This window comes from Gallus gallus, chromosome 8, assembly GCF_016699485.2.
Source record: "Gallus gallus isolate bGalGal1 chromosome 8, bGalGal1.mat.broiler.GRCg7b, whole genome shotgun sequence".
In the NCBI taxonomy this organism is placed as follows: domain Eukaryota; kingdom Metazoa; phylum Chordata; class Aves; order Galliformes; family Phasianidae; genus Gallus; species Gallus gallus.
The window spans coordinates 10,240,777-10,268,294 of NC_052539.1; the positions used below are offsets into that span (position 1 = coordinate 10,240,777).

At 39.3% G+C, this 27,518-nt stretch overlaps 2 protein-coding genes across 10 annotated transcripts in view; one reads left to right on the forward strand and one right to left on the reverse strand.

Annotated features, from left to right (window-relative positions):
- Positions 1 to 152: 152 nt before the first annotated feature.
- Positions 153 to 21,551, reverse strand: ODR4 (odr-4 GPCR localization factor homolog). Of its 7 annotated transcripts, none has more exons than XM_015290574.4 (14): positions 21,467 to 21,551; positions 20,538 to 20,672; positions 19,998 to 20,129; positions 19,563 to 19,658; positions 18,522 to 18,628; positions 17,393 to 17,429; positions 17,127 to 17,267; positions 15,669 to 15,764; positions 15,082 to 15,147; positions 7,554 to 7,682; positions 6,795 to 6,885; positions 5,654 to 5,839; positions 2,595 to 2,687; positions 153 to 1,324 (listed from the first exon to the last, which is right to left on the reverse strand). In XM_015290574.4, the coding sequence occupies exons 2-14, from the start codon at positions 20,634 to 20,636 to the stop codon at positions 1,257 to 1,259; spliced, it is 1,341 nt and encodes a 446-aa protein (XP_015146060.1). In that variant the 5' UTR covers positions 20,637 to 20,672; positions 21,467 to 21,551; the 3' UTR covers positions 153 to 1,256. The 7 variants fall into 7 exon arrangements, with proteins under 7 accessions (XP_015146060.1, NP_001026443.2, XP_015146059.1 ...); NM_001031272.2 differs by lacking the exon at positions 21,467 to 21,551 and adding an exon at positions 21,145 to 21,315; XM_015290573.4 differs by lacking the exon at positions 21,467 to 21,551 and adding an exon at positions 21,140 to 21,315.
- A 131-nt stretch (positions 21,552 to 21,682) lies between these two features.
- Positions 21,683 to 27,518, forward strand: part of TPR (translocated promoter region, nuclear basket protein) — a 42,882-nt gene continuing 37,046 nt past the window's right edge. For all 3 annotated transcript variants that reach the window (XM_004943308.5, XM_004943309.5, XM_422300.7), the window contains exons 1-7: positions 21,683 to 21,858; positions 23,361 to 23,465; positions 23,792 to 23,865; positions 25,248 to 25,344; positions 25,739 to 25,842; positions 26,469 to 26,633; positions 27,369 to 27,461. In XM_004943308.5, the coding sequence (XP_004943365.4) occupies positions 21,708 to 21,858; positions 23,361 to 23,465; positions 23,792 to 23,865; positions 25,248 to 25,344; positions 25,739 to 25,842; positions 26,469 to 26,633; positions 27,369 to 27,461 (789 nt within the window). In that variant the 5' untranslated portion in view covers positions 21,683 to 21,707. The remainder of the gene's footprint in view (positions 21,859 to 23,360; positions 23,466 to 23,791; positions 23,866 to 25,247; positions 25,345 to 25,738; positions 25,843 to 26,468; positions 26,634 to 27,368; positions 27,462 to 27,518) is intronic.

A 27,518-nucleotide genomic window follows, 5' to 3' on the forward strand; every position in this document is an offset into this window, starting at 1 on the left:
TGTTTCCAGTTGTTGCCTTCACTTTTCCCTGAGAGGCCCTACTTGACAATACTGAGCACAGACGAGCTGCATTCCACAATAAGGTTACAGAACTAAAAGTAGGTAATTTTACCAAACACATGAAAACAAAATACACAGACAAGGTAAGAGAATTTAAAATGCACACTTCCCATTTTTGCCTTTTATTGAAAGTATCCAAATACATACTTACATACTTGATTATGCTTTAGAATCTAATCTTTCTTTAAGTGTTCCTATGGCTTTACACTAAAAAGAAACTTGCAATGATATTTAAGTGTGCTAAAATCTGAAATTCTATTCTACTATGATTCAGAACCAAGCAAACATCACATTTCATATATTAATTACCTTTATTAACTTTACAAGAACTCTTCCTTCCCCCTGCATTCCTCATGTCAAGTTTATGATAATGGTATTGCCCACTATACCCAGAAGATTATCTAATCAGGGAAAGCTATCCACTTACGGTCTAAAAATCATGGCTAGCAAACAAACAGATTTTGACAGCTTAGTTATCAAAAAAGATAGTCTTTAAAAGCTGCCTAGATACAGATTTCTGTCCTAGCTCAGGACAGAGACATTGTCATCAGAAGTTACAGGGTAAAAGGCAACAGATCCACAAAATTCTATGCATTTTACTGATTTTTGAGTTCTCTAGGTCTTAAACTAAGTTATTTACAGTCTGAATTGGCCTACTCTTCAATCTACTAGAAATTACTTCCATAACTATTAAGCTAGTAAAATCAGTATTATCTAAAAAGTGCATGTGGTAAGATGTTGGCTTCATAAAATCTGATTTTCCCTTAGTTAAGTTTAATAAGATGAGATATCATTTAGTAATGGAATTCCTGAAGTAAGAATTTCATACTAAGTAACTCTGCTAATATTAGCAGAAGCCTGAAAAACACCAGCAGTAAGAATCTACATTAAAATTGGAAGCTAGAGGAAAATGGAGGCTCTGTGTTGGTTTAAGGACACTTTCTAGAGCATATTATCATTCATTTACATAGGAGTAACATAGCTAGTTTTGTATAAATTTGATTCACCTGCTACTTGGTCTATTAACTGCATGCTGGAACAAGATAACCAAAAATATCATAACAATTCATATTGCACATCCAACTGGTGGTTTTTAGGCAACAATCCTCAACTACTGGTATATTAAACCCCGATGTTTCCATCTTGTATAATGTCATTACTGGTCAGTACTTCAGTGAGGCTGCTTGTGCTCGACTTTAGTCGCTGAAGTAATTGAAAGAGAAGATTGATGCAAAGACTGCAACAGCAACTGCTATTACCACACCTAAAAACAACAAAGGAAATGCTTTTGGTGAGCAGCAAGTTCAGTGAGTGGCACAGTCAGCAGCTAGGGTGTGGAGGGTAGGGTCAGTATGAATGACAAGCAAGAGGAGATACAGTAAAAGCCACCCCAAAAGCTATACACACCACCACTAAACCTAAATTTAAAGCTATGATCTCAGATAATTAAATTACAGAAGCTTCTCATAAAATCTCTGACCAGAGCAGGCTCCTTCCAAAAACCAGTTGACTGCAGCTTCTCAAGTAACATGATCATGCCCTGCCCATAAAATAAGGCAGTGACTCCACACTATTGCTTAATTCTAGGAATACAAATAACAAAACCAACAAAATCTCCAGGCTTTAAGAAACATAAGCTACTAAATTTTTCCTCAGTGGCACTAGGGTTAGGGTTTTTCTCTGTGGCACTGCATCTATTCCTTAAGTCTCTTTGTACCACAACAGCAATTTTCTTATTGATTAATAGTTTGTTACTGATGCAGTTGAATAAAATATGCTGGGGCGGGAAGAAGGACTGATGACTAGAGGGAATAACACATTGTTACATGCAAACCTAAGACATCAATACTCTTCTCCCTTAATCTTCCAGTTACCAAGTTCTAGAATTAAGAATTAATAGAAAGCAAATGTTACTGTTGACTAAAGTGCAATTACTGTAACACAAAAAGAAAGCTAAAGCTCACAACACAGAGAACTGCAGTAAGTGCAGACAGATGTATGAGAGCTAGAGAGCTGAAGCAAGGGATATAATGGAGAGACTGCAATTTGAAGAGTTCTGCAGCTGCTCTTTCATGTATTACCGAGGCTGAGAAATACCACTCAAGCCCATATGTATTCATCGACAACAGAAAAAGCTTAGTGAGTCACTAGCCAATTAAAGAATGTGTTTGACAAAGCGATTCAGATGTACATTTTTTTCCAACTACAAAATTATAGAAGTGATGGCTCTCCAATAATTAAATCCTTCTGTATTGACTTGTAGGCTGAATGAACTACAAGCACTGGTTTTGTTCAAACAGTGAATTGGAGTTCTTATTTCCCCAGAAACACCCTGCATCTACAACAAAGAAATTCTAGAAAAGCTACTACATCTCTTAGCAGAGGCAACTAAGAGGGGTTTTGTTTGTTTGTTTGTTTTTTAATTAATCTCACCAGCTGTGAGAATAATAATAATGCTGTGGAAGCAAATTTTATAGAGAAAGGACCCATCATAATCTCTACCTTGCCACAGTAGAATTAGGAAAGTAACATACCCATATTTTGTTGAAGTTTCAACAGCAATGTTGCTTTCGTCAGCTGTTCCAGTTGTGTATCATCCATCTTTTCAGAAAGTGAACAAATACCAACTGCATGGAAATCAAGTGAACAAGTAAATACCAGGTGAAAAGGTAACATTTGCATTTCAAACATGAATTAAAGCAGAAGTCTGTGAACTTCCGATCAACTTCACAAAGTAGAATCAGCTTATCCCCGTAGAAACAAATGGTATAGCAGCATCAGCACAGTAGTAAAAGATTTCCCTTCAAAGCCATTTGTGCAGTATTTAGGGTACATGCAAAACCTATTGCCACTAAAAGAGAAAGGCCAGCATCATTCACCTGTTACACAAAAATAAATGTTCTTTTCAAAGCACAGAAATTTATTTTCAAAAGTCCCTTAAAAATATACTTCCAGGACAGGAATAGAGGATCTATTCTCCTTTAGAACAATTACTAAAGTATTGGGCTGCTCATCCAGGATGAGAAAGAGCTTGACTATCTCCAGACTGATGGAATTCAAACCCTTATCTATTTCCTTTTCAAAGAATTCTCTAATCACTTTGATATAAGAAGCATGTTGGAGAAGAGGGAGTAGAGAAAGAAGACCTCTACATGAACTTGTTTGTTTGTCCCACACAGGGTGAGCACACTTTGGACTCTGCAGTCTAACAGTAAGGCCATTTAGTGGTGGCCATGGGCCAAAGGCCTTCAGTTGTCATTCCTGTATCAAGCACAGTTTGTTAAGGCATCAAAAGATTTAATTACAGTTCAGTAATTACTACTGCATTTCTGCTGTGGAAAAGTATAAAGGAAGTGGGAGAAAGTGCTTGTGCTATTGCAGTGAGACCTGGACACCTTCAGAAAGAAGGGAATAGAAACACAGATACAAAAGAGAGACTAACAAACTGTTCCTGTTCTGAAGATAAAGGAGAAAACCACAGCAGTGCCAAATACCAAATCTACAAAATATTGAAAAAAAAGGGTGTCTTATTTTCAGAGTGGGGTTGTTAAATCAGCTTTAATTACAAATTACATAGCTGAGTAATACAAGGCACATCCCATTATGATTCATGTGCAAATGATTCATGGAAATGTACCTTATCCTAAAGTATGAGGGAAATGTATAATCTAAATGCATGATCAGATAGGCTGTTTCTGTCATCTCAGATGAGTCATGTGTACATATCTTCAAAATCCTAAGTCAAACTTGCATAAGATCTTGCTTTTCACAAAAGCATTCAAACTAGCCATTTACAACCAGTTTTTAGCCATTTATATCCCTTAATCCACTGGTTTTGTATAAAGTGTACTACAGGGCAGCAATTAAGAACTGCCTGATACGAAACTTAACAGTGTATCTTTTAACTTACACTAATAAGTATGCATATACTAAGCATAAACACAGCTGAGATCTGCCTGCAAGCTTCACATTATGTAAAATAAAAATAAAAACATTCAACGCATGGGCTGCTTTCTTGAAAATAAATCTTCTTAACTTTAACATCCGAGGCTGTTGTTTCATCATTATTTTTTCTGTGCAAAGGAGAACACAAGTTCATCTACCTAAAATAAGAGCAGAAATCTATAACTAGTGTACAAAAAGTAAATGACTAACTGTTTCATAATAGCTTTTTAAGTAAACACCGTACCCAGTTTAGTAAGAGTGCCACATTCTCTCCAAATTACTTAGTAGAGTTTCCAGTTCCCTAAAATAACATCTTGCTTTTAGAGAAGTTGACCGCGTTTCTTGGGTCCTTTTTGAAGTCTCGATCCAGCAGGTTACTTTCTGCTTTACCTTTGATGAGCAAGTAGGGCAGTTGGTGCCCTCTAACACTTCTTTACATTTCTTTGCACTGTTCTAAGAACAGCTACACATTTCTGAAAATAATTTTGAAGCTAAACATCAAGGCAGCGATGCCCATTTATTCATGAAAATAAAGAAAGAGAGAGAAGAAGCAAAAAAGAAATACCCTTGAGCTATTTACTTACTGAAGGCATTTACACCATTAAGTTATGAAAGACCTATATTTGAAGCAGTTACATTATAGACCACATAAAGAGTTTTTGAAAGCAGAATTCTATGAACCAATTATATGAACCCCTAATTCCTCAGCAATTCCTCAATTTGCTAACAAAGATGGAGAAGAGATTACCACCATCTCATCTACTCAGCCTACTTAACACCCCTACCCTAAGGAGAAACAGGGATTTAGAAAAGTCAATCATAAATGCAGACCTCTCAGTTGCTTGTATTAAAGTACTAAATACCTTGAAACCACAGTGTTAGAGCTGTTCAAATCTTTCAGTCACAAATAGTTCTGGTTTTGCTTTTTATTATCCATGTAACAATTTTAAAGCATGACCCCAGAGCAACCTCACCAGAGAGATGTTCAAGTAATTAAGAAAATAAAGCTGCAAGGGACAACAATGGGCCATATGAAGTCAGCACATGAACCTGGCCCTCTCCAAATATTCCCCTGTGCCTCTTAAGCATTAATCTTTTCACTGTATTGATTGGATGGTCTTCTTATTTATATTTTAAAGAACATCAAAAAAGGCACTATTTGAAAAGCCTCCTTGAGTTTTTGAATTTTAAACAGTTTTTATTGTAAGCAAATTTTCTGCATAACTTGTAATAGATACAATTTCTCTCATTAACTCAAGGTCAGTGTCTAAAATAAGAGTAACTGCAGTACTGAGGTATATATGTGAACATATATAAACATTGTTCAGCTATATACTTACATATCTACTATAGTTCACGAGCTGCAACCATGGTTGCACAGATAATACAATCAGTAAGAAAGTGCAATATAATTGACAGTGCTCTGTTACAAGTCACAAACAGAAGCTGCTAGAAAACATACAATTTTTGAGAAATATGTTTAAAATGTAATTAGATTGATATAAACAAGCTTCATAAATCTTGATCTTAAGTAAACCAACTTTAAACATACTAAATTCCCTGTCTGGATAAAACTGGCTTTTGCAATTAATTAACATTTTGATAATTTCAGATGCACTCTATCCTGGCTCTCAGACACTCTATTTACCTGTGTTAACTTCCTCTGCTATATGGATATCTTCAGCTTGCACAAATTGGTCCAACATCTCAACAAAACGTTCCTGAATTTCTCCAGCAGCCTCATCACCAAACTTATAATCACTGAGCATCACATTGGATCCAGCAAATGGAACAAACAGTCTCTGAGGTAAAACATGATATACCCTCTCAAAATCTAAAAGAAAAGGGGGAAAAATATCATCCAAATAAAAGCCTTGCTAGTTATGATAAGATTCCCAACCAATCTCTGACAGTAAGACAAAGCTGTTGCAAAAGAACTGCTCAAGGTTTCCATGTAAAAATCCTGATTTCAAACATGGCTTGCTTAGATGTTACTATTTTATGAAAGATTTGGCTGCTATTATACAGATGTTTTTACTCTCTCCAGAAATATCTGAGAGACCTCCAAAACAGACCACAGATGTTTAACAGACCTTTTATCATGTTTAGAATGACTAGCAGAAGAACTCTGGGAAAGACTGCAGATAAGAGCACGCACAGGACAGCATATAATTTCAACACCACATAGGCTGCAAATACTTGGCTGCTTTATTCCCTATCTACAGCCACAAAGTAAGGGTGCCACCTAGAGAGGAAACTGAAACTCGCATGCAACTGAAATGGAGTTGAGATAAAGTTGTCTAACAGAAATGCAGAATGCTATACAGGTAACATAAGAACATCCAAGGCCCTGTCTATAGCTGGTTCTTTTAATTTTGCTAAATTTTATCATTTCTTTAATTTTTATATTAGTAGGAAGGAATGTCATAGAGGGAATTTTTAAAAAACACACACTACAGATTAGGAGTTCAGGTACAGTTTTAACTACAGAATTTAAAAAAATTACAGAATTCACAGTCAATGAAAAAAGGGTTGAAACTGCATTTTGTGGCCATACAAACTGAACACAAACTTTGTGTGAAAACTGTGTTACCAAAGAACATATCTGAACTTAATCAAAACTCTCCTGACTTAAGAAAATGTCAATGCTGACAAATTGAAATTTTGCAATTTGTTTTGGTGTTTTTTTTTCTTTTTTTGCTCTAGCAGGACTTCAGTATGGCAGCAGAGCTTTCTACAAAAACAAAAATGTATTGCAAGTGTAAATGGATTTTTCTCTGAGTTCCTACTTTTTTTACAACGTCCTTCATTTAGTATGAGATCCTCAAAGAGTATTTCACAACGATCACTCAATGTATTTATTATGTCTCTCTTCAAAGCCTGCAAAAGGAAAAAGCAAAAATATGAGCAACACAAAAGACATTTGCAAACCTTTCCGTTAGTAAGAAACAAGAACAGAAGTGCCTCATAGGTCTAAACCATGTTGTAAGAATAGTTCTCCAGAAAATAAAAAGCTCTAAAGAAAATTAAAATAAGAGATTTTAAAATCTCCAATGAGAACTAAAAGTTCAAGAAAGAAAAGCTAGCATTACAAGAACTAATATAAAACAAAAAACAACAAAGATGAAAAGAAGAGAAAAATTTTGGTATTGCTAGAACTGATGATTTCTGGACATCAATATTAAACAAAAATAATGACAAGGCATTGACTCAATAAAGAACAATAAAAACCACTGATCAAAGTTGTATTTTACCTTCTGTGTGTACAAAAATACACAGTCTGCAACATTTTCTTAATTTTAAGAAAATCTGTCACAGTCTAAACACAAATTATGCAAAGATGCACCAGATAATAGTTTTAACAGAAGAAATATCTGAAAAAGTGAAAAATGAACTGAATCCCTCACACACAGACAGATGATTTCAGAAACTAATCTATATGTTCAAGGGGTGAATCCCAGTTTAGATCACACCATTTCAGTGAAGAAAAAACAGTGTGATAAATTTTATGTATTTTGGAAAATTATTTCTGATGAACTAGCCATTACCAGAACAGCTTCTTTCACTTTTGGCTTGTTGTTATGTACATAGGCTCTGCACTTCACAGCACCTTTGAGATTTATGGAACCACTGCAGACCTGGACTGTTGCTGTTGATCTATGACTTGAACCTTGGGACTGAAAAACAAATGTGTTTCAATTTTATCTTGTTACCTAGGCACTTGTGGCACGAATAACAAAAAACAGAGCTAGGAAATTAAGAGCATACTTTAAAATATTTACATGTAACCTGTCTTCCCTCATAATTTTTCTTTTCTTTTTTTTAGTTTTGTTAATTATAACTCAAAATCTCTCTCCTTTTCAATTATTTAAAACCTATTCTTGTGGTTTAAATATTTGTGCCTGTGAGACTTCCAAAACATTTCAGGAAAGAGGTGGTTAGTACTAGTATCGCAATCTAGCAAGCTTTTAAACATCTTTTTTTTAGTAATTAAGTAGTAGTTATTTTTACCATATAATAAGCATAACCTAGGGTATTCAGAGAACCATCCATCACAGGCAGTAATTATATATCTGGTCATATTTAGAACTGTATCAACCTGTTCCCTAGAGACAGTTTCCCTAATTACAAAAGCAATGAGTGCATCCTAGGAAGCATTTTAAGACACACCTGGAAACATGTGGATGTGTAACTTCTGCAGGAATTGCATAATCAACTTATGTTGTGACCAGAAAAAGTAAACATAACCCTCACTTTTTTAAAAAGGAAGGAAGGGAATATCCAGGGAACTGCACACCATTCAGTCTCACCTCTGCACCTGGCAAGATAATGGAGCAAATCCTCCTGGAAACTATGCTAAGGCACATGGAAAGCAGAGAACTGGTAGATGACAGACAACATGGATTCACTAAGGGTAAACTGTGCCTGGCAAATTTGCTGGCCATCTACAGTGCTGGTGGATAAGTTAAGAGCAACTGATGTCATGAACTGGGCATTGTCCAAAGCATTTGATAATGTCCCACACAACATTCTTGTCTCTAAAATGGAGTAACATAGATTTGGTGAATGAATCACTCAAAGGATAAGGAATTGCTCAGGTCAGGCACATCCAACCTGCGGCCCAACCCAGCCTGCCCCGCAGCCTAGCCCCTGCCCCGCACCATTATGCTAGTGGCTTTTCCCATTGAGCGGCTCAGCCCAGCCCCAGGTGTGCACCCATTGCTCAGCAATGACCAAACATCAGTGTGCAATCAGTGCTGCGTCAGCTGAAACCAGGGTATGGGGAGGGCGCAGTACAGTGCTATCTCAAGTTATGGCAAACAATTGTATGCATTTTGATACGTTGGCTAAACAGAGTCCTATGAACAGCGTAAAATATATAGCCTTGCTCTCCACTGTGATAAAAGAATTTGAGAACAGGTTTGATGAGTGCTGAAAAAAATTGATTTTTCGATTTTCCTTTTTTTTTTTTTTTTTTTTTTTGCCTAAGGCCAATGGGATAAAGTTCAACAAAACCAAGTGTCAGATTATGCACTTTGGTCACAACAACCCCATATAATGCTACAGGCCTGGGGCAGAGTGGCTGGAAAGCTGCACAAAGGAAAAGAATCTGGTAGTGTTGGTTGGCTCGACTGAACATGAACCAGCAGTGTGCCCCATTAGCCAAGATCACCAATGGCATCCTGGCTTATATCAGAAATAGCGCAGCCAACAGGAGCCGGGAGGTGATCGTCCCTCCGTACTGAGCTCTGGTGAGGCCACACCTCAAGTGCTGCATTCAGTTTTGGTCCCCTCACTACAAGAGAGACATCAAGGCCCTGGAACACGTCCAGAGAAGGGCAATGAAGCTGGCAAAGTACCTGGAACACAGGTCATGTGGGGAGAGGCTGAAGAAACCGTGATAGTTCTGGAGAAGGCTCAGGGGAGACCTTATCAGTCTCTACAACTGCCTGAAAGGAGGTTGTGCCAAGGTGAAGATCAGCCTCTTCCCTCAGGTAAACAGCAACAAGGGTAAGAGAGAATGGCCTCAAGTTGTGCCAGGGGAGGTTCATGTTGGATATTACAAAGAATTTCCTCTCATAAAGAGTGGACAGGCATTAGAGCAGGCTGCCCAGGGAAGCCGTGGAGTCATTACCCCTGGAGGTGTTTAAGGAAAGGGCAGATATAGTATTTAGGCACGTTTTAGTGGGCAGTATTGGTGATAGCTGGACAGTTGAACTACATCATGGGTGTCCAACCTTCTGGTTTGCCTGGTCCACATTTTGTCTTGGGCCACAGATACGTAGGCTGCTCCAAAAGTAATGCCTCCTATTTATTTCCAAGGAAATAACAACAGGTACAGAGTGCACAATAACATTATTTGATAGAGTAAATTTACAGCTACAAAATATTATTTTTCAACATAATCACCATCATTACCTATGCATTTTTGCTAGCAATAAACAAGAGCCTGCATCCCATACTCATACCAATCTGACCCACTGTCACCACTGCTGAAACATATCACCAACTGTTCTCATATCCACTGTTCGGTCTTTTAATTTAGATTTTTTTATTTATATTATGTCATTTATATCATTATATATTCTTTTGTTATATATTATATATATAATTAATTTTTTATAAATTATATATATTATATATTTATAGATACATATAATATAGAAAATATAAATATAAAATATATATTTAATTATACTATATTATTATTTATATTATTATATTATATTATTTATAAAGAATTTTAATTTTTAATTAAGAAAGCTTTGATGAATGTCAGTTGGTGCAATTTTTTTTGCATGGAGGAATTCAGTGACACACCTTTACTTCATACGCACTTGCACATCAGACACCATTCTGTCAGACTGCCCCTCTGCTGCCATGTGTCACATGGCAACAAAACATAACAGAATATTGGTCAGAAGGTTCAACCTCTACTGCCATACCACCAACATTTGCCTCTGATGTTATGGGCCAACATAATAAAACAGGAGGTGTTACTTTCAGAGCAGCACTCACAAAACATACAATTCTATTAATATATTATTAAGTAACAAAACATACTAATTTAAAAACATTAAAAAGAAAAAAAAGAGAGAAACAAAAGCATAAAACTAGTGGGATATTTGACCTTGTTTTTGTGAAACTAACACCCCAGTCTGGTTCAGTGGCTGTGGATGCAATTCATAGTGAGATATCCAGCTGTTCACTGTTTTTTGATAAAATTTTACTCCTCTTTACTTTTCTTTAATGATTCTACATTATACATTTTATATACGTCCCAAGACAATTCCTCTTCACTCAAATGTGGCCCAGGCAAGCCAAAAGGCTGGACATCCACTGCCTAGATGGTCACACTCAAAGAGCTACAGTCAACAATTCAGTGTCCAGGCAGAGACAAGTGATTACTTGTGTTCCTCAGAGGTTGGCAATGGGACCAGCACTAACATCTTTGTCAGTGACATAGGCATCAGGACTGAGTGCACCTTCAGCAAGTTTGCAGGCAACATGAACCTGCACAGTGTGGTCAATGAAAAGGATGCCATCCACAGACATAGACTTGAGAGGTGCGTCCATGTGAAGCTTGTGAAGTTCAACAAGACAAAGAGCATGATCCTGCACATGAGTCACAGAGATCCCAAACATGAATGTAGGCTGAGTGGAGAGTGGATTGAGGGCAGCCCTGAAAAGGACTTGGAAGTGTTAGTGTTCAGTTTTTGTACACAAACCAGAAATACGAGCTTGCAGCCCAGAAAGCCAAACACACCTTGTCTGCATTAAAAGCAGTGTGACCAGCAGGGTGAAGGAGATAACTGTCTGACTGACCTCTTATGTTCCCGTCTCATGAGAACCCACCTGCAGTGCTGCATTCAGCACTAAGGCCCCCAGCACAAGAAGGACATGGAGGTGTTGGAGTGAGTTCAGTGGAGGCCACGAGGCTTATCATGGGTCCTGTGCTCTCTGATCTAGTATAGGGACATCTGACCAAGGGGAGTCTGTTGATAAGGCCTTCTTGCTTCAGCTGCAAGAGGTGTTGCACCCCAGGCTCTGATCCTAATGGGGGATTTCAACCACCCAGATATCTGCTGGGAAATCAACATGGTGAGCTGCAAGTGATCCAAGAGACTCCTGAAGTCCATGAATGACAACTTTCTGGATCGGGTATTGGACAGACCAATCAGAGGGGAAGTGCTAATGAATCTGGTGCTCACCAGCGCAGAGGAGGTGCTTAAAGAGGTTATGATCGGAGGCAACCTGGGATGCAGTGACCATACCCTGGTTTGTGATCTCGAGAAACATGGGCCAGGAAAAGGGTGGAGTCAGGACACTGAACTTCAGGAGAGCAAACTTCAGTTCCTGGAATTCCAAGGAACTGCTGGATGAGATCATCCTGGGAAACTCCTTAGGGACAAAGAAACAAAACACAGCTGGCAGCACTTTAAGAACATGTTTCTGAGAGCACAAGAGCTCTCCATACTCCAGAATAAAGATAGCAAGCAGATAAGGCATCATAGCTGAGCAAGGACCTGCTGGCCAAACTGAAGGAAAAGCATAAGCAGTGTAATGAGGGACGGGTGGCCTAGGAGGAATACAGGGATGCTGTCAGGATGTGCAGGGATGAGATCAAGAAAGCCATGGTGTGGATGGAATTAAGTTCAGTAAGGGATGTAAAAAACTAGGCAGGTTTTTTGGGTACACTGGTGACCAGTGTAGAAAGAGGAAGGGCAGGAAGGAAGAGTCCTGACATCCTCTTCCTGACAGGAAGAGTGAGACAAAGGAGAATGTACCCCCTCTGAAAAATGAAAAGGGAAAACTGGCCTCAGATGTGGAGAAGACTAAGGTACTCAATGAGTTCTTTCCCTCCGTTTCCACTGCCAGCCAGGCTTCGTAAGTCTCTTGCATCCCTGAACTTACAAGCAGAGGTTGGGGGAGCAAAGTCCCTCCCAGAATAAGAGCAGAACAAGTCCACCTCATAAGGCTGAATGCATACAAATCTATGGGGCTGGATAATATGTATCCCATGATCCTGAAGGAACTGGCTGATGTGGTTGCCAAACTGCGCTCCATCATACTTGAAAAGTCATGGCTGTCAGGTGAAGTCCCTGGTGACTAGAAAAAGGAAAACATCACTCTCATTTTTTAAGAAAGTGTGAACAGAAGACCCAGGCAACAACAGGCCAGTGAGCCTCAGGTCTGTGTATAGGAAGATCACAAGGCAGATCCTCCTGGAAGAGATGCCAAGGCACACATGAGATAAGAAGGTGATCTGAGACAGCCAGCACAGCTTCACCAATGGCAGATCATGCCTGACCAATCTGGTGGCCTTCTATGGAGTGACAGCATTGGTGGACAAAGGAAGGACAACTGATTTCATGTACCTGGACTTGTGTAAGGCCTTTGACATAGGTCTGCACCATGTCCTTTTCTCTAAATGAATGAGATATGAATTTGAAGGGTGGGCTGTTCAGAGGATAAGGAATTGGCTGGATGGCCATAATCAGAGGGTTGTTGTCAATGGCTCTACTTCAAGCTGGATGCCAGTCATAAGCAGGGGTCCATCTTGGGACCAGTGCTCTTCAACATCTTTATCAATGACTTTATCAGTGACTTTGACTGTGGGATGTAAGTTTGCAGATGACACTAGGTTGAGTGGTGCAGTCAATACCATATAAGGAAGGGATGCCATCCAGAGGGACCAGGACAAGCCTGAAAAGCAGACCCAGAAGAATCTCATGAGGTTCCATAAGGCTGAGTGCAAGGTGTTGCACATGGGTCAGGGCAATCCTAGCTATGGGTACAGACTGGGAGATGAACTCCTAGAGAGCAGCCCTGCCAAGAAGGACTTGGATGAAAAGCTGGACATCAGCCAGCATGGGCTCTTGGAGCCCAAAAGGCCAATGGTACCCTGGGCTGCATCAAAAGAGGGATGGCCAGCAGGGAAGGGGAGGGGATTGTCCCTCTCTACTCTGCCTTTGTGAGGCCCCATCTGGAATAATATGTCCAGGCCTGGGGCCCTCAGCACAAGAATGATGCAGAGCTGTTGGGAGTGGGTCCAGAGAAGGGCCATGAAGATGATCAGAGGGCTGGAGCACCTCTCCTATGAAGAAAGGTTGAGGGAGTTGGAATTGTTTAGCTTGGAGAAGAGAAGGCACTGTGATAGGACAAAGGGAAATGGATTTAAACTGAAAGAGGGTAGATCTAGGCTAGATGTTAGGAAGCAATTCTTCACTCAGAGGGTGGTGAGGCACTGGAAGAAATTGCCCAGAGAAGTTGGGGATGCCCCATTCCTGGAGGCATTCTAGGCCAGGCTTGATGGGTTCTGGACAATCTGATCTAGTGGTTGGCAACCCTGCCCACAGCAAGGGGTTGGAACTAAATGATCTTTGAAGTCCCTTCCAACTCTAGCCATTCTGTAATTCTATGAGCACTTCTCTTATGGAGAAAGGCCGAGGGAGTTGGAGCTTGGTAAGTTAGAACAGCTTTCCAGTATTTAACAGTGACCGACAGGAAAGATGGGGAGGGACTTTTTCTCTGGGAGTGCAGTGATAGGATAGGAGGGAACAGTTCAAAATTTTTGAGAGTAGATTTAGACTAAACATTAGGAAGATTTTTTTTTTACTCACAAGATTGTTAGGCATTGAAATAACTCAGGCTACCCAGAAAAGCTGTGGATGCCCCATTGCTGGAGGTCCTCAAAGCCAGGTTGCATGGGGCCCTGGGCAGCCTGATCTGGTGGGAGATGTCCCTGCCTATGGCAGGGGCTGGAATTAGATGGGTCCCTTTCAACCCAAACCATTCTGTAATTCTATGATTACGCCAAAATAAAAAGTTGTGGGTTTTTTTTTTTTAATCTTTTCTCTGAGATAATTAACCATTGGAACAGTATAGCAATGAAAGTAGCTTAGATTATCCAAAGTCTTTAAAATGACCTTTTATAGGTTTATAAATGTTTTGCTAGACACAACTTTATGGAACTAAGGAACTACTTGACAAAACAGAATGACCTGTGCTATGAAGGAAGTACAAAGCAATGCCTAGGCACAAGACTTCATGAAATGAATGGGGCACCTAACTCAGGTGTCATTTCAGCACAACCTCTGCTAGAGAGGAAAATTCTAACTTAGACCTGGACAGCTCCAGTTTTTGATTCAGTTCACAAGATCTGTATCCTAATTCAAAACTAGTGACTGAGCTTCTGATGAAAGTATTCAAGGAAATGTGCACAGCTAGCCATTACAAATGGGGTTCATTCTGAACTTCAGACCAATGCAGTCCCCATGAATTCAATGTAAGTGGGGATACACAAGTACCTTACTATCAAGTGAAATAGTTTGTGGGACTTCATTTCTCTAGCCAATTGTTCAATTTTTCCTCACAACTATATTGTGCAATCCTTAGTCAACATGGCCATCAAGAAAAGAGTTCCAAAGACACAAAACATTTAGATCTGTCCACAGTCAGTTTCACAATCAATATGCAGAGGAAAAAAAAATATCTTAGGATAAACTAAGGAGGATTTCTAGACTAGAATCTTCTTTCAGTTTTTACTGCATTTTGTCAGATAGCACTACTCACCAGCTGTGTCAGAACCTTGACATCAAAAATCTGAGTACCGGAATGAGTATTTCCCCTTAACTTTTTCTGGAAGAAAATGAAAACATGTTATATGAAGTATTTATGTTAAGCTACTTCATAGTCATCCTCACTAAGGCATAAAATGTGCCATTGTATGTATTTTAAGAGGAAAAAAAAAAAGCTAGATAGCCGTGAGACTACAGTCACAAAACCAAAAGGAGAGATGACTGGGGCATCTAATCAAGGTTTTTCCACTTTTTTTTAAACATATATAGGGCTTAGAAATCTCATCATCTACATTTACACCTAACTTGGGTTCTTTAGTGAGGCAATAAGGCCAGAGACAACATATAGAATGCCTTTTTCTAGTCAGACTTCATTACTTTCATTACTTCATACATTGCGTTCACTATTGCAGAGGAAGAAGAGGCAACCAGCAGCAATGAAAAATGAGAAGACAAGAAGCCCTGTAAATTATTTCCAGCAGGCCAATTACATCAACAAACACTGTACAGAAGACCTTATCTTCGCAGTTTTATCACACTGGAGGTTCATATATTAGTTTTTCCTTATTATATGGCACTCACCTGCCCTTCCAGCAGTTCTATATCATTGTCTTTAACTTGTCCATTGATCAGAAAAATACTGTCTTCTATCTGCTTTGACCATCGATTTAATCCGTTCTTTAAAAAAGTAAAAGCAAAAATGTCATTAAAAAGAGAATTTGACTAAAACAGTTGGACAGTGTCATGATGAACAATACCAAAATATATGTTGCAAAAGGTACTCTTGAGAAAAGTTTAAAATCACTGAAATATCTGTCTGAGTATCTTTCCTAAGTCAAATTTTAAAAACAAGAAACAAGTATTTTAAGCTAGTTAAGTGCTACTCCAGGGATACAACAAGGGATTCTATTTTTGAAAAGAAGGTATATTTATGAGACCCTATAAGATTTTTTAAAAGCAGCCCATAGCCCTATTCTAACTGGATGCAACCTTTTAGCAAGTGAAACAGAGAGACTTCAGTTGAGATCAAGTATTGATCTGCCTTGTAGTAGTAAGGCCCTTCAAATGGGTCTGGACAAGATGGATTGCTCGACTGAGGCCAGTGGATGAAGTGCAGCAAGACCAAGTGCCGGATCCTGCACTTTGAACACAACCCCACGCATCACAACAGGTTTGGGGCAGAGCGGCTGGAAGACTGTGTGGAAGAAATGGATACGGGAGTGTGGCTCGACACTCAGCTAAACATGAGCCAGCAGTGTGCCCAGTTAATCAAGATGGCCAATGGCATCCTGGCTCATATTAGAAATAGCGTAGCCAACAGAAGCAGGGAAGTGATCATCCCTTTGTACTCAGCTCTTCTGAGGCTGCACCTCAAGTGCTTTTGGTTTTGGGTCCCTCACTACAAGAAAGACATCAAGGTCCTGGAGCATGTCAAGGAGGCCAACAAATCTGGTGAAGCTCCTGGAGCACAAGTGTTACGCAGAACAGCTGAGGAAACTGGGATTCTTTAGTCCAAAGAAGAGAAGACTCAGGGGAGACCTTATTGCTCTTTACAACTGCCTGAAAGGAGGTTGTGGCGAGGTGGGAGTCAGCCTCCTCTCCCATGTAATTAGCAACAGGAACAGAGGAATGGCCTCAAGTTGTACCGGGGAGGTTCAGGTTGGATGTTAGGAAAAATTTCTCCTCCGAAAGAGTGGTCAAACACTGGAATGGGCTGCCCAGGGAGGTGGTTGAGTCTTTAGAGGTGTTCACATAACATGTAGATGTGGTACTAAGGGACATGGCAAACTGTGGAAATATTGGTGGCAGGTGGATGGTCAGAATGGATGATCTTGGAAGTCTTTTCCAACCCTGGCAATTCTATGATTATATGATTATCATGATAATTGCTAGTAATTTTGGGGAAAGGAAACCACAAACTCTAAGCACAGCAGAAGAAGAGCTATTAGCATTTTCTATACTAGCAATGCTTCAAAGTAACTTTAAATAACATTTAAAAGAGGAAAAATAATGACAAGATTGATGCAGTCAGTTACTCACCTTGGTATTCTTCTCCAAGTCATGGTTGGGTGAAGTCGCAAGAAGTGGAATGTGGATGTTAACATTTACCGTGCAGCCCAAGGATAACCAGGAAGCAGACAGAGCACTTTGATATTTCCAGTCTGCTGGTTTAGCTGAACCCTGAGGGCAGAAGTAACCAATAAAACATCTATAAAAAACATTATATAATTCACATATGAGGTATTTTTTAAAGCATGAATTGTCATGCATTAAAGGCTGCATACAACACAGGGCAACAAACTTACCTTTGGATCTTGTACATCGTACGTCCGGCAAACTATTCTTCACTACTTAAAGAAAAAGATTTAGTGGAAAGCAAAAAGCAAATATCAACAATTTGCAATTACTTCGTTCTTTATAATAGTAGCTTCTTTTTTGAGCTAATTTGTGCTCTGAGAAAGTTCTGAACTTTCATTAGTCTGAAAAAGTAGAAAAATATTTGACTCTAAACTCCAATTACCATTTTGATATTAATATAGATAACACAACATCACTAGGTACTCACAAGGAGAACCACCAATGCACAAATTTGCAGTTTGACAGCTTCTCTCAATTTGCTAAGTAAAACCTTGCCTTCTCCTCTTGCATTTATCTCATTATCAACAAACCCTGACTTCTTCTGCAGGACTAGTCTAGATCCCACATGCCTGGCACTTTCCCATTTCCATATGAATACCACTTGCAAGCTTAAGTTATGCAGTACTTTAGATTTTCTTATTTTATAAAGTTTTTCTTTAATCGTGAAAGGCACAGTTTGATGCCACCACACACACACACACACACACACAAATCTAACAGTAAGAAACTGGGGAAATTTTGCTGAAGTATGAGTGCCAACATTTTTATTATGGTTAATCAGAAAACTCCATGATTTCAACTTAATGGTCTATGTCTATCCCAACTAAAAAATAACTTCCCCGTCCCAATTAATCTACTAGCCAAAAACTTTGCTTCCTACTCCAGAAACAATAGACACATCTATCAACTAATGATAAGAGAAGACACAGTGTTGTCTTGCAGCTTCTACATTAGAAGTACCACCAAATGTAGCACGCCCATTCATTTTAATTCACAGAAAACTATAATTTTAGTATGAGCAGTCTGATACTTTACTGTAGGTACCTGTACACAATAGAGAGAATATAGTTGTGAACTAAACATGCTGTACAAAGCCTTATGACCAGTTACACTATGCAGAGATACGACAAATGGACATGGCGCAGTGAAATGAGCATATCAGAAGGGACAGCTTTTTAAGGTTTGTGTACTAAACTAATCTTGGTAATCTTAACAAAATCTTGTATTCAAAAATAACTACAGAAACCAGATTGGGGATAGCAGTCTCAATCAAGAGAGTTTGCTAAAAAAGGATACTTTTTTGTAGCAGAACAAATTTGAAGAGCTGCTCTGTCTGAGACATCCTCATCAGCAGGTTTCCAGAGCCGTCTTTTAGTCAAGGACTTTTCTATGGAAAAGATTAGCTACAGATTTAAAGGAAAAAAAAAATTACAGATTTTTGCAGCCAACTGACAAGTTCTGGAAAACAGTTTTGCACTAAAGTTGTAACTCCAACAATACCATAACTATAAATAAATAACATTTGCATATATGTCACCAAAACTTCATATTAAAAGAACATTCAGCAAAGATTCATAGGCTAATACTCCAAAGTGAAAGTTGCACGTGCAAACTTAATTCACCTTCCATATAAACTGAAGCAAGCAATACACATTCATATGTTCAACTTGTACGATTTTCTCCTACAAAAAATGTTACAGTGTTACACCTTGGACCAAAGGCTGCAAATATTACACATTACAATCACTTACATTTGTCCTATGAAAACAAGAAAATGAACCTACATATAAAGAACTAAATCCAAACACAGCGCTAGATGTTTCAATACTACAATGACACGTTTTAAGCCTATCAGACATGATAGAAAGTAGTTCTTAAATACAATCCCATGCACCTACATCAGATAATAATATTTCTACACAAAATATTCCTTTTAAAGAAATGAGAACTATAGATCTTTCACTATTTTAAATGCCTCTAAACAATCAACAGCTACTATGTTCCATTGCTAATGACTGTGCCACAAAGATTTAATAAAAACGGCATTAAAGAGATTTTCTCTAAGCCAAGAGAAGTGCCTGTTCCTAGTAAGTGGTGTAAGATAGTACACTTGAGCATTGCAGTGCTTCGAAACACAAGAGACAGAAAGCTAGCAAATACCAGGACAACAATTTCAGAGGTTTTAATCTCAAAACTATAAATCAAACCAGAATGCTTTTGCTACTTTATCTTTTAAAAAAAGAACAAACAACTATATATACTAAAGACAATAACATAATATTACTCAGTTACACATCTAAAAATGTCCTAGCCTTTTCCCCATTTTTCTCTACTTACCTTGCGCAAAGTATTTTGACAATCTTTTGATAGTTCTGGAGTTGCAATTATAAACACACCAAGAACTAATAAGCCTCCAGGAAGCATTCTAGAAATCTTAAAGAGAGGAAACAAAATGTATTAATACAAATCATAGCAGAGGCATAACACAGTGCATCAAAAACTTCTAATGAGATGAGTTGAGATTAGATATAAGCAAGGCCAAGGAACAGGCGATCTTGCAAATTTACTCGCTTCAGCCCTATTATGTTTCTGTTTCATCATAAACTTTGATAGCAAAAAATAAAGACATTTTGGTTTAATATATCAAAGTGTGAATTAGAAAGTGTATTTCTTCTGAAAAAAAGGCTAGAGATTACAGAAGCGATGGTAGTTTCCGTACATTCCACCTCCTTTCTGTTTTTCCCACCCCTTCAGAAACTCAGATTGCACTACCTGACTGGCATGTGCAGTGAACCATTCTTCGTCAATGGAATCCAGTTTTGAAGGACTGGTGTTGCCTTCCTTCTGCTCTTCCTTTGGAGGTGTTCGAGCAGCTCGAATTATGTAGTCTCTTTGCGGAGAACACTTGCAAAAAAAAAACAATGGGAGCCAATAGTTTCAGGCTAATACCAAGTCTGGAAACATACCTACTATGTAAGCGTTGCTTTACAACACTTAGGGCTAACCTGTATAATAACCTGCTACAAAACTACTTCCTTCATGAACTTTTCCAACATTTGCCTTAAAACACTGGTTTAGTGTTAGATTTCACCATTAAGATTTTTCTTTTCCTCTTGTTCCATCTTTCAAAACATTTTTTTAGAAAACTTGAGTACTCAGCTAATGCTGCAAACGCTTTATGGACCACCTTCCTGCACTACAGAAGCCCCATGGGACAGCAACAGAAAATACAGATTATTAAAGTTAATGGGGTTTTCTCCAGCTAACACAAGAGTACAGAACAGGCTTCGCAATCCTTCCCCACACGCTTACCTGCCCTATTAACAGCCCAGTGACATAAGGCTTAAACTTCACACTGAGGTCTGAAAGGTAACGCCCAACAGCTTCCTCAACAAAATACGTTCTGCCCATTGCTGCAGGCTCAAGACCAGGTATTACAGTTTCAGCCTACAAAACAAATCATGTATGAGGTTAAATCAATTATACATTAGTAACTACACTGATTACATGAAAATCAGTATATAAAAAAAATTCCTAAGCAGGTTAATTTTTATCTGTCAAGAAAGTATTTTATGATCTGCAATTGTTTTTCAATGAAAAATATAACTCCTAGAAAAAAGTACACGCTAGCCTTACTTGAAAGGGTATTTTGCGAAACCCACTTCAAGTGCCCATCACTGAAATGACACAGAAAGTCAAGAAAGTAAGCATTAAGAAAATCACGCTCCTGGGCAACGACTTCTTGCTGCATCACGCTGCACCCGAGTTCACAACGCGACGCTCCTCCTGCGTTCAGACCCCTTCGAGAGGAACTTGCTTTGGTGCCCATCTGCACGTAACCCTACCGCTCAGTTATCAGCCCGCGGCACAGCTGGAGCTCAGCACCAGAGAGAGGACAGCTGCCACCCTCTCACCTCACCGCCGCCGGTGCTCGCCTCGCTTCAGCCGTCCCCGTACCGCCTCTGCGCTGCTCGCTGCTCTGCTGCTGCACCTCAGCGCCTCGGGCCGCCGCCGGTACCCCAACCTGAGGTGCGCGGCCAACACCGGCCTCACAGCAGCCGCCAACACCTCAGCCCCGCCTCAGCGCCGCAGTTCGATGACGCCCAAGAGCGGGAAAAAAGCGCGCGGCGGGACAGCCCACCGCCATGCTTTGTGTGACCGAGGCCGCAGCGCCTCCTCCGCACTGCCGAGAACGCTTCGGGAAAGGGAGCGACTGCACGGCAGATGTCCCCGCAACGCACCCGAGCCTTCTGGCGCCACACCAGCCACTCTCACTTGTCCAGCAGCACCCGTCGCCTCACCCAACATGGAGGAACGAGATGCTCTACCGGAAGGGAAAGTGCTAGTCAGCGCTCCGCCCGCCCCACGGAAAACTACGCTTCCCATGGTTCCGCGGGCCCGGCCCGTCGGCCGCGCGGTCGGGAGCGTTGCGCCTGCGCCCTGGGAGCGTCGCGACCGGTGGCGCTGTGCACTGCGCCTAAGATGGCGGCTGTGCTGCAGCAGGTCCTGGAGCGGGCCGAGCTCGCCAAGCTGTCCAAGCCGGTGCAGGGGAAGCTGGAGCGTTTCCTCGCAGACCAGCAGAGCGAGATCGATGGGCTGAGAGCCAGGCATGAGCGCTTCAAGGTGGACAGCGGTGAGTCTAGGGGCAGAGAGTGCGGGAGGCGAGCGGCAGTGGGGCCAGGGCGCCGTGGGGGGCCGGGGCGAGGCGCGGCGCGGCGCTGCCCTGCCCTGCCCTGCCCGGGGGTTGCTGGGCGGAGTGGCTCGTCCTGCTGTCCGGCGGGGCCGCTGTCCTCTCCTCTCAGCCGAGGCTCTGGCTGGAGGCTGGGCCGAGGCAGAGGCTGAGGGGTAGCGGCGGCGAGGTGCCCTCCGACAGGAATGTCGGGACAGGAGGATGTAGTGCTCGGCGTCTGCCGGGGCCTGCGGGGTGCCCGGGTCCCGGACCCGCGGGCCTCAACTGGCCCCTGCCGAGGTCTTCCGCTGCAGGTACTGCGTGCTGCGAGGAAACGACGCGTTCTCGCTTTTCTGGGAAGCCACGAACCGCTTTAAAACTGCCTTCAGAAAGGACCTGAGGAACGGGTCTTTGTCAGGCTTGTAGCGAGCCCTGGGTCTGCTTTGATCTTTGCCGTGGAGGAGTGATAATTTTTTGTTCAGTTGACCCTCAAATAGTTTTCCTTCTTTATTCTGTGTTAGAGATCATAACATTTACGGAAAAAACACAACTGATAGAAACTAAAGAAACTAAATTGATTTGGTGATTACTTGGTCACAGAAATCTTGGTGGCTGTAGAGAACAGGAGCAGAAGCACAAACGGAGGGGAGGAGTGAGAGCACTGGGCAGTGCTGGGAAAGTGGGTCGAGTTGTTGGGGCTGTGAGCTGCTGCCTCCCCATCGATCTCTGCCTTTTTTGTGGTAGAAGTCTTGCTGTAGTACATGAATAAAAGTACGGTGAGTTAAGTTGAGGTAACTACAAACTATAGTGGGTTATTCTCTTTCATGTCCATGCTTCTCTCACGTAACTGGAGGGCAGTATTACTTGGAGCTATAAAATACGCGATGAAGCATAAAATATGCAAAAATCACTCAGTGCTTCCCCAGAAGTCCACAGTGCCTGATAACAAGACAAATGCTGGTTTTACACGGTATCTTGTAGTTAAGCATTGTAACACAGTGTTTCAGATGATAAATCAAAATGTCAGTTTTGAGTACACTTGGAAGTGCAGTGTAGAGCTGCATAGAGTTGGTTATAAGAATTATTATACGTTATCCAAATAAAATCTTGCAATACATGTCTTTTATTCTGTATATGTAGAGGTAGTCTATACATGCAAGAATAAATCAAAAATGTTCAAGTATAACAGGTAATTACACTTAATTTGTTGATTGGTTTTGCAAGCATATCCTTTATCCATATTAATGAAATCTTTAACGTTAATTCAATATGAAAATTCAACTTTTTGGATTCAAAAGGACATTTTTTTTCAAAATCTCCTATAGTGTTATTATTTTAAAATATTTTATGATTAAATACTGTTTTAAGCTAAACTCCATTAGTATGCATCCTCTATAAGGAGAAGAAAGAAGAAAAGTAGATTTGAAGTAGAGCTGAAGTAGTATTAATTGTATTTAATTTTGCAGAACAACAATACTTTGAAGTAGAAAAGCGTCTGGCTCAAAGTCAGGAGAGACTTGTAAATGAGACACAACAATGTCAAACTCTCCGTGAGGAGCTTAAAAAACTTCGTGAGTATTACTGCGTGTTCATAAGACTGGACAAAATTGTCACTCTTTAGTCCAGTGTTGTGTTGAAATTTCTTAAGTTTTCAATAGGAGTTAAAATCCATAATATACATCTATTATTTCTGCAAAGAGAGACTTTGCTTTTAGTGAATTTTCTGTTCTAACGGGGAAAAGAAACTGTAATAGTACTAGAGTGGTTTACATTTTATTCTTCGCTATAGATGCCTCTGGCCCTATGATGGTTTTAGTTTGTTACAATACTGTCTCCCCAGTCTGTTTACTGGATTTTTATTACAGATGCCTCACAACTATTTGTTTTTATATAACAGATGAACAGCTGAAGTTGCTGAATGAGAAAAATAAAGAGCTTGAAGCTGCTCAGGATCGTAATGCAGCCATTCAGGTACGAGAAGAACTAGACACAATAAACTGAACGAGTTGAGTTTACATGTCTGACCCTGTGAAGAACGCATACAGTCCAACTTGAAATTTGGTTAAATTCCAGCACAAATATGTATTGATGTACATATTTACACATTTTTGTGGACACGTGAGCAAAATAACCGTCCTTTTTTTTTAAGAAGTTTATGTTCTAGCAAACTTAGTTACAGATGAACATAAGCCAGAGCAGATCCTTTTATTTCAATTTGAATAGATTGTCTTACTCCCATCTAGAACCTACCTGTTCCAAAGTGACTTTAAAATGAATCTCAGAAATCGAGTATGTGTTTTATGTTACTCCTTATCAAACACTGAGCTTCAAATTAGAGATCTGTTTTTCCTCCATGTTTTCCCCTACTCTGGTACAGTTTTCCTTGCACTGTGCTCATAAGTCATAAGGAATTGCAGGATGAGTCATGTTGGATGACTGATCCAGCAGAGCACTAATTGTGGAGTGGGAAGGTAAAATATTGTTATTATATTAATTCTTCAATCATGAAAGAGTGATCTGATTGTTTCCATGCAAGGTTTTACTTCAGCTTTGCTGAAGTAGTTCCTAGTGCTTCCTTAGAAGACAAAGGCAATGCTTTGGCTTGGTAAATTATGCAAGGGTATTGAGTTTGTGTTTCATTTTTATTTTTCTTTTGTGTGTATTCATTCCTGTTATCTTTTGTTTAACCAAATAAAACTGTTTCAATGAACTCCTTAGCTAACAAAGCTGTCCTTCAAAGCACATTATAATTACATATAGTTCTGAATGGTTCTTTTCGTTGTTTCTTTTGTATTTCTGCTAGGCCTTTCATTGATTTCATCTCCTTTATGTACAAAAAATTTCATTCTATTCTTCATTCGCATACAACTATAACCAGGAATGCTGTGGCAGTCTGGATCTCTATATCCCAGTTAAAAGGCAAAGGCATGGATGCTACCTATGCTGCTCTTGGAAGTTGTGTGATACTTCTTTCTCTGCTTTGCTGTCTGATATTAGACATTTTGCATTTAAGGACAAAAGGCCTGTAGGACATGAGTATCAGAATGATTTGTGAAGAAAAAAAAAATTGAAATCTGTTGTTTATTATGCTCTAGAAGAAAAATATGTTAACTTGCAGTTGTTTGACTTGTTTCCAATGTGAGAGAAACAGTGGACTCAGCCATAGTTTCATATTATGTAGTTTAGACTGATTCAGTTGTCTATCACAGAAGCCTCTTATCCCAGTTTTTATTTACTTACACTAGAGAGGATAGCATTTAACACACTTCTCTGTGATGATAAATGTAAATAGTGGCTAAACTCTCATAGAAAGCTGATCACATTTCTTTATTACTTTTTTGAAATCTTTTCAGAGCCATTTAAGTAGAGAAAAAGAAGAACTGGAAGCTGAAAAGAGAGATTTGGTTCGAACAAGTGAAAGACGATCTCAGGAAGTTGAGCATTTAAATGGTATAACCAAGAATATATTGACAAATTGGTTCACGTGATTATGCTAAGTAGAAGACTTACTTGAACAATTGTACAAGTATGGAATATCCAGTTATTATAGACAGTTCCAAAAAATGGATTGGAAAACCAGACAAAAGGAAGCAAAGCGGAAAGTTTCATTGTAATTGGGAAAAAAAAAATGACCCACAACAGTTTTATAACTGATGTTTGATTTTGTAGATGTAAAATCATACAATGTACAATATATCATCTTACAATATACAACTATATACATTATACATTATTTGTCCTCATTCTTTAAAATTTATTTGAACTTGGACAGTAATGAAAACTGATAGTTCTACTATTAATTTTGCAATTAGCTTTTTTCAAATATTGGTTTCACTTTCCACAGAGGATGTTAAACGCTTAAATGAAAAGCTTACAGAAGCAAACACAGAAAAAGTGAAACTTCAGCTGAAGTTGGATGAACTTCAAACATCAGATGTTACTGTGAAGGTGAACGATTTTTCTGTGCATAATACGTGTTAAGGCTAAAACTACCAGTGAGTGGTTGTTTACAAGTAATGTAGTCATTTTGTCATTGTTGACGTTAAAAGTAAGTCAAGTCTATTCCTGCTACTTATGACTAATGATTTTGTTATAAAGTAACTGATGGTTGGGGTTGGAGGTGACAAGTGTATTTATAGGAGAGACATAAAGTTAAATAAACATGCCCCAGCTTCAGCTGTGGCAGTGGTGGCTTCTTTTATCAATGAAAAAATAGTGATTCCACATCCACAAAAGCAGAGGAGAGAAGTAATGGTTTGGTAATGTTTCTTTGCATTAAGAACTGAAAGAGAGGGTAAGAGGAGAAAAGAGAAGGAAAAGATGTCTTAATCTATTGCTTTAACTAGGGTGAAATGTAGCTAAAATGTTCCAAACTATGATAAATGTTGAGGAAACTAACTTGTGTTTCAGGAGGTTCTTAGTAGTCTGAGACCTGTAACTCAGTATTGCCAATACAACAACCTCCTTTGTGGTTACAATAAATCATTGTTACATTTACTCTGATTGTAGTACTTTGTTAACTTCTTCACTTTCTATGGAACCAGTGCAATTATGGTGTTCATTTCTCTTTTTAGTACCGTGAGAAAAGGTTGGAACAAGAAAAAGAACTGCTGCAGAGTCAAAACACTTGGCTAAACTCTGAGTTGAAAGCCAAAACAGACGAACTTCTACATACTGCCAGGGAGAAAGGCAGTGAAATCTTGGAACTTAAATGTAATCTGGAGAACAAGAAGGAGGAGGTATTTTTAAGTTCCAAGTGCTTTTGCCGTTTTTTTCCAAATTATACTTCCTGATTAACTGAATTAAACAAACAAACAAAAAAAATCTTTAATAACTATTAGAAGAAAAAAAGTGTGATTTTTTGCCATCAGTAAGGAGGTTTTTCATTTAACTTGTGAATGAGAAGGAATATGTGGGGAATATATATGATTGTTGAAAATAAGAGTCAGAGATTTTAATGGTAAACTAGAGATTTTGGCATCACTGATAACAAAAGGACGTATCAGTATCATGCTATTAAAATGTACGGGAATATAATTCTCAATTGTGTAAGGAGCAGAAGAATCTGATTTAACTGTTTTGGTGGGAGGGAGAGTAAGGCGTGATGGGTTTGTTTTTTTGTTTTTTCCTGGAATCAAAATACTTGGCAAAATCTTTTTTTTTTTTTTTGAAAATATTCAGCTTTATTGAGTTTCTGTTTGGGTACTTAAGTTGTTTGAACTGTGTCAGTTGGTCAGGTTTTCTGTAGTGTTTTTCTTCACTGAGGCTCATGGAGTTACATGAGCAGTTCAAGGATTGTCACTGTTTCATTCAGCTGAATGTATGAGAGCCCATTAGAAATGTAAACTAATATGCTCTTTCTGGCATCTTTGTTGAAGTAGAAGACAATGAGGTGGTATTTTCTAAAATAAGTTACTAGTTTGTATGAAATAATGACAAATTTATACATGGTACTATCATCTACTGTTTGACAGGTTTCCAGGATGGAAGAACAGATAAACAGCTTAAAGCAGTCGAATGAAAATCTTCAGAAACATGTGGAAGACCTTTTGAATAAACTGAAGGAGGTAAGGCAACTTGAAATACATGTATAACAGCATTACAGTTGATTCTACAAAATAAAA

Excerpts from the sequence above, each read along its gene's own strand:
- ODR4 (XM_015290574.4), bottom strand. The coding sequence starts at position 20,636 with ATGGGCAGAACGTATTTTGTTGAGGAAGCTGTTGGGCGTTACCTTTCA. Across the intron at positions 18,629-19,562 it reads GTCAAAATACTTTGCGCAAG|CTAATCTTTTCCATAGAAAA; the intron begins GTAAGTAGAGAA and ends TTAAATCTGTAG. Across the intron at positions 7,683-15,081 it reads TCAAGGTTCTGACACAGCTG|TCCCAAGGTTCAAGTCATAG; the intron begins GTGAGTAGTGCT and ends TTTGTTTTTCAG.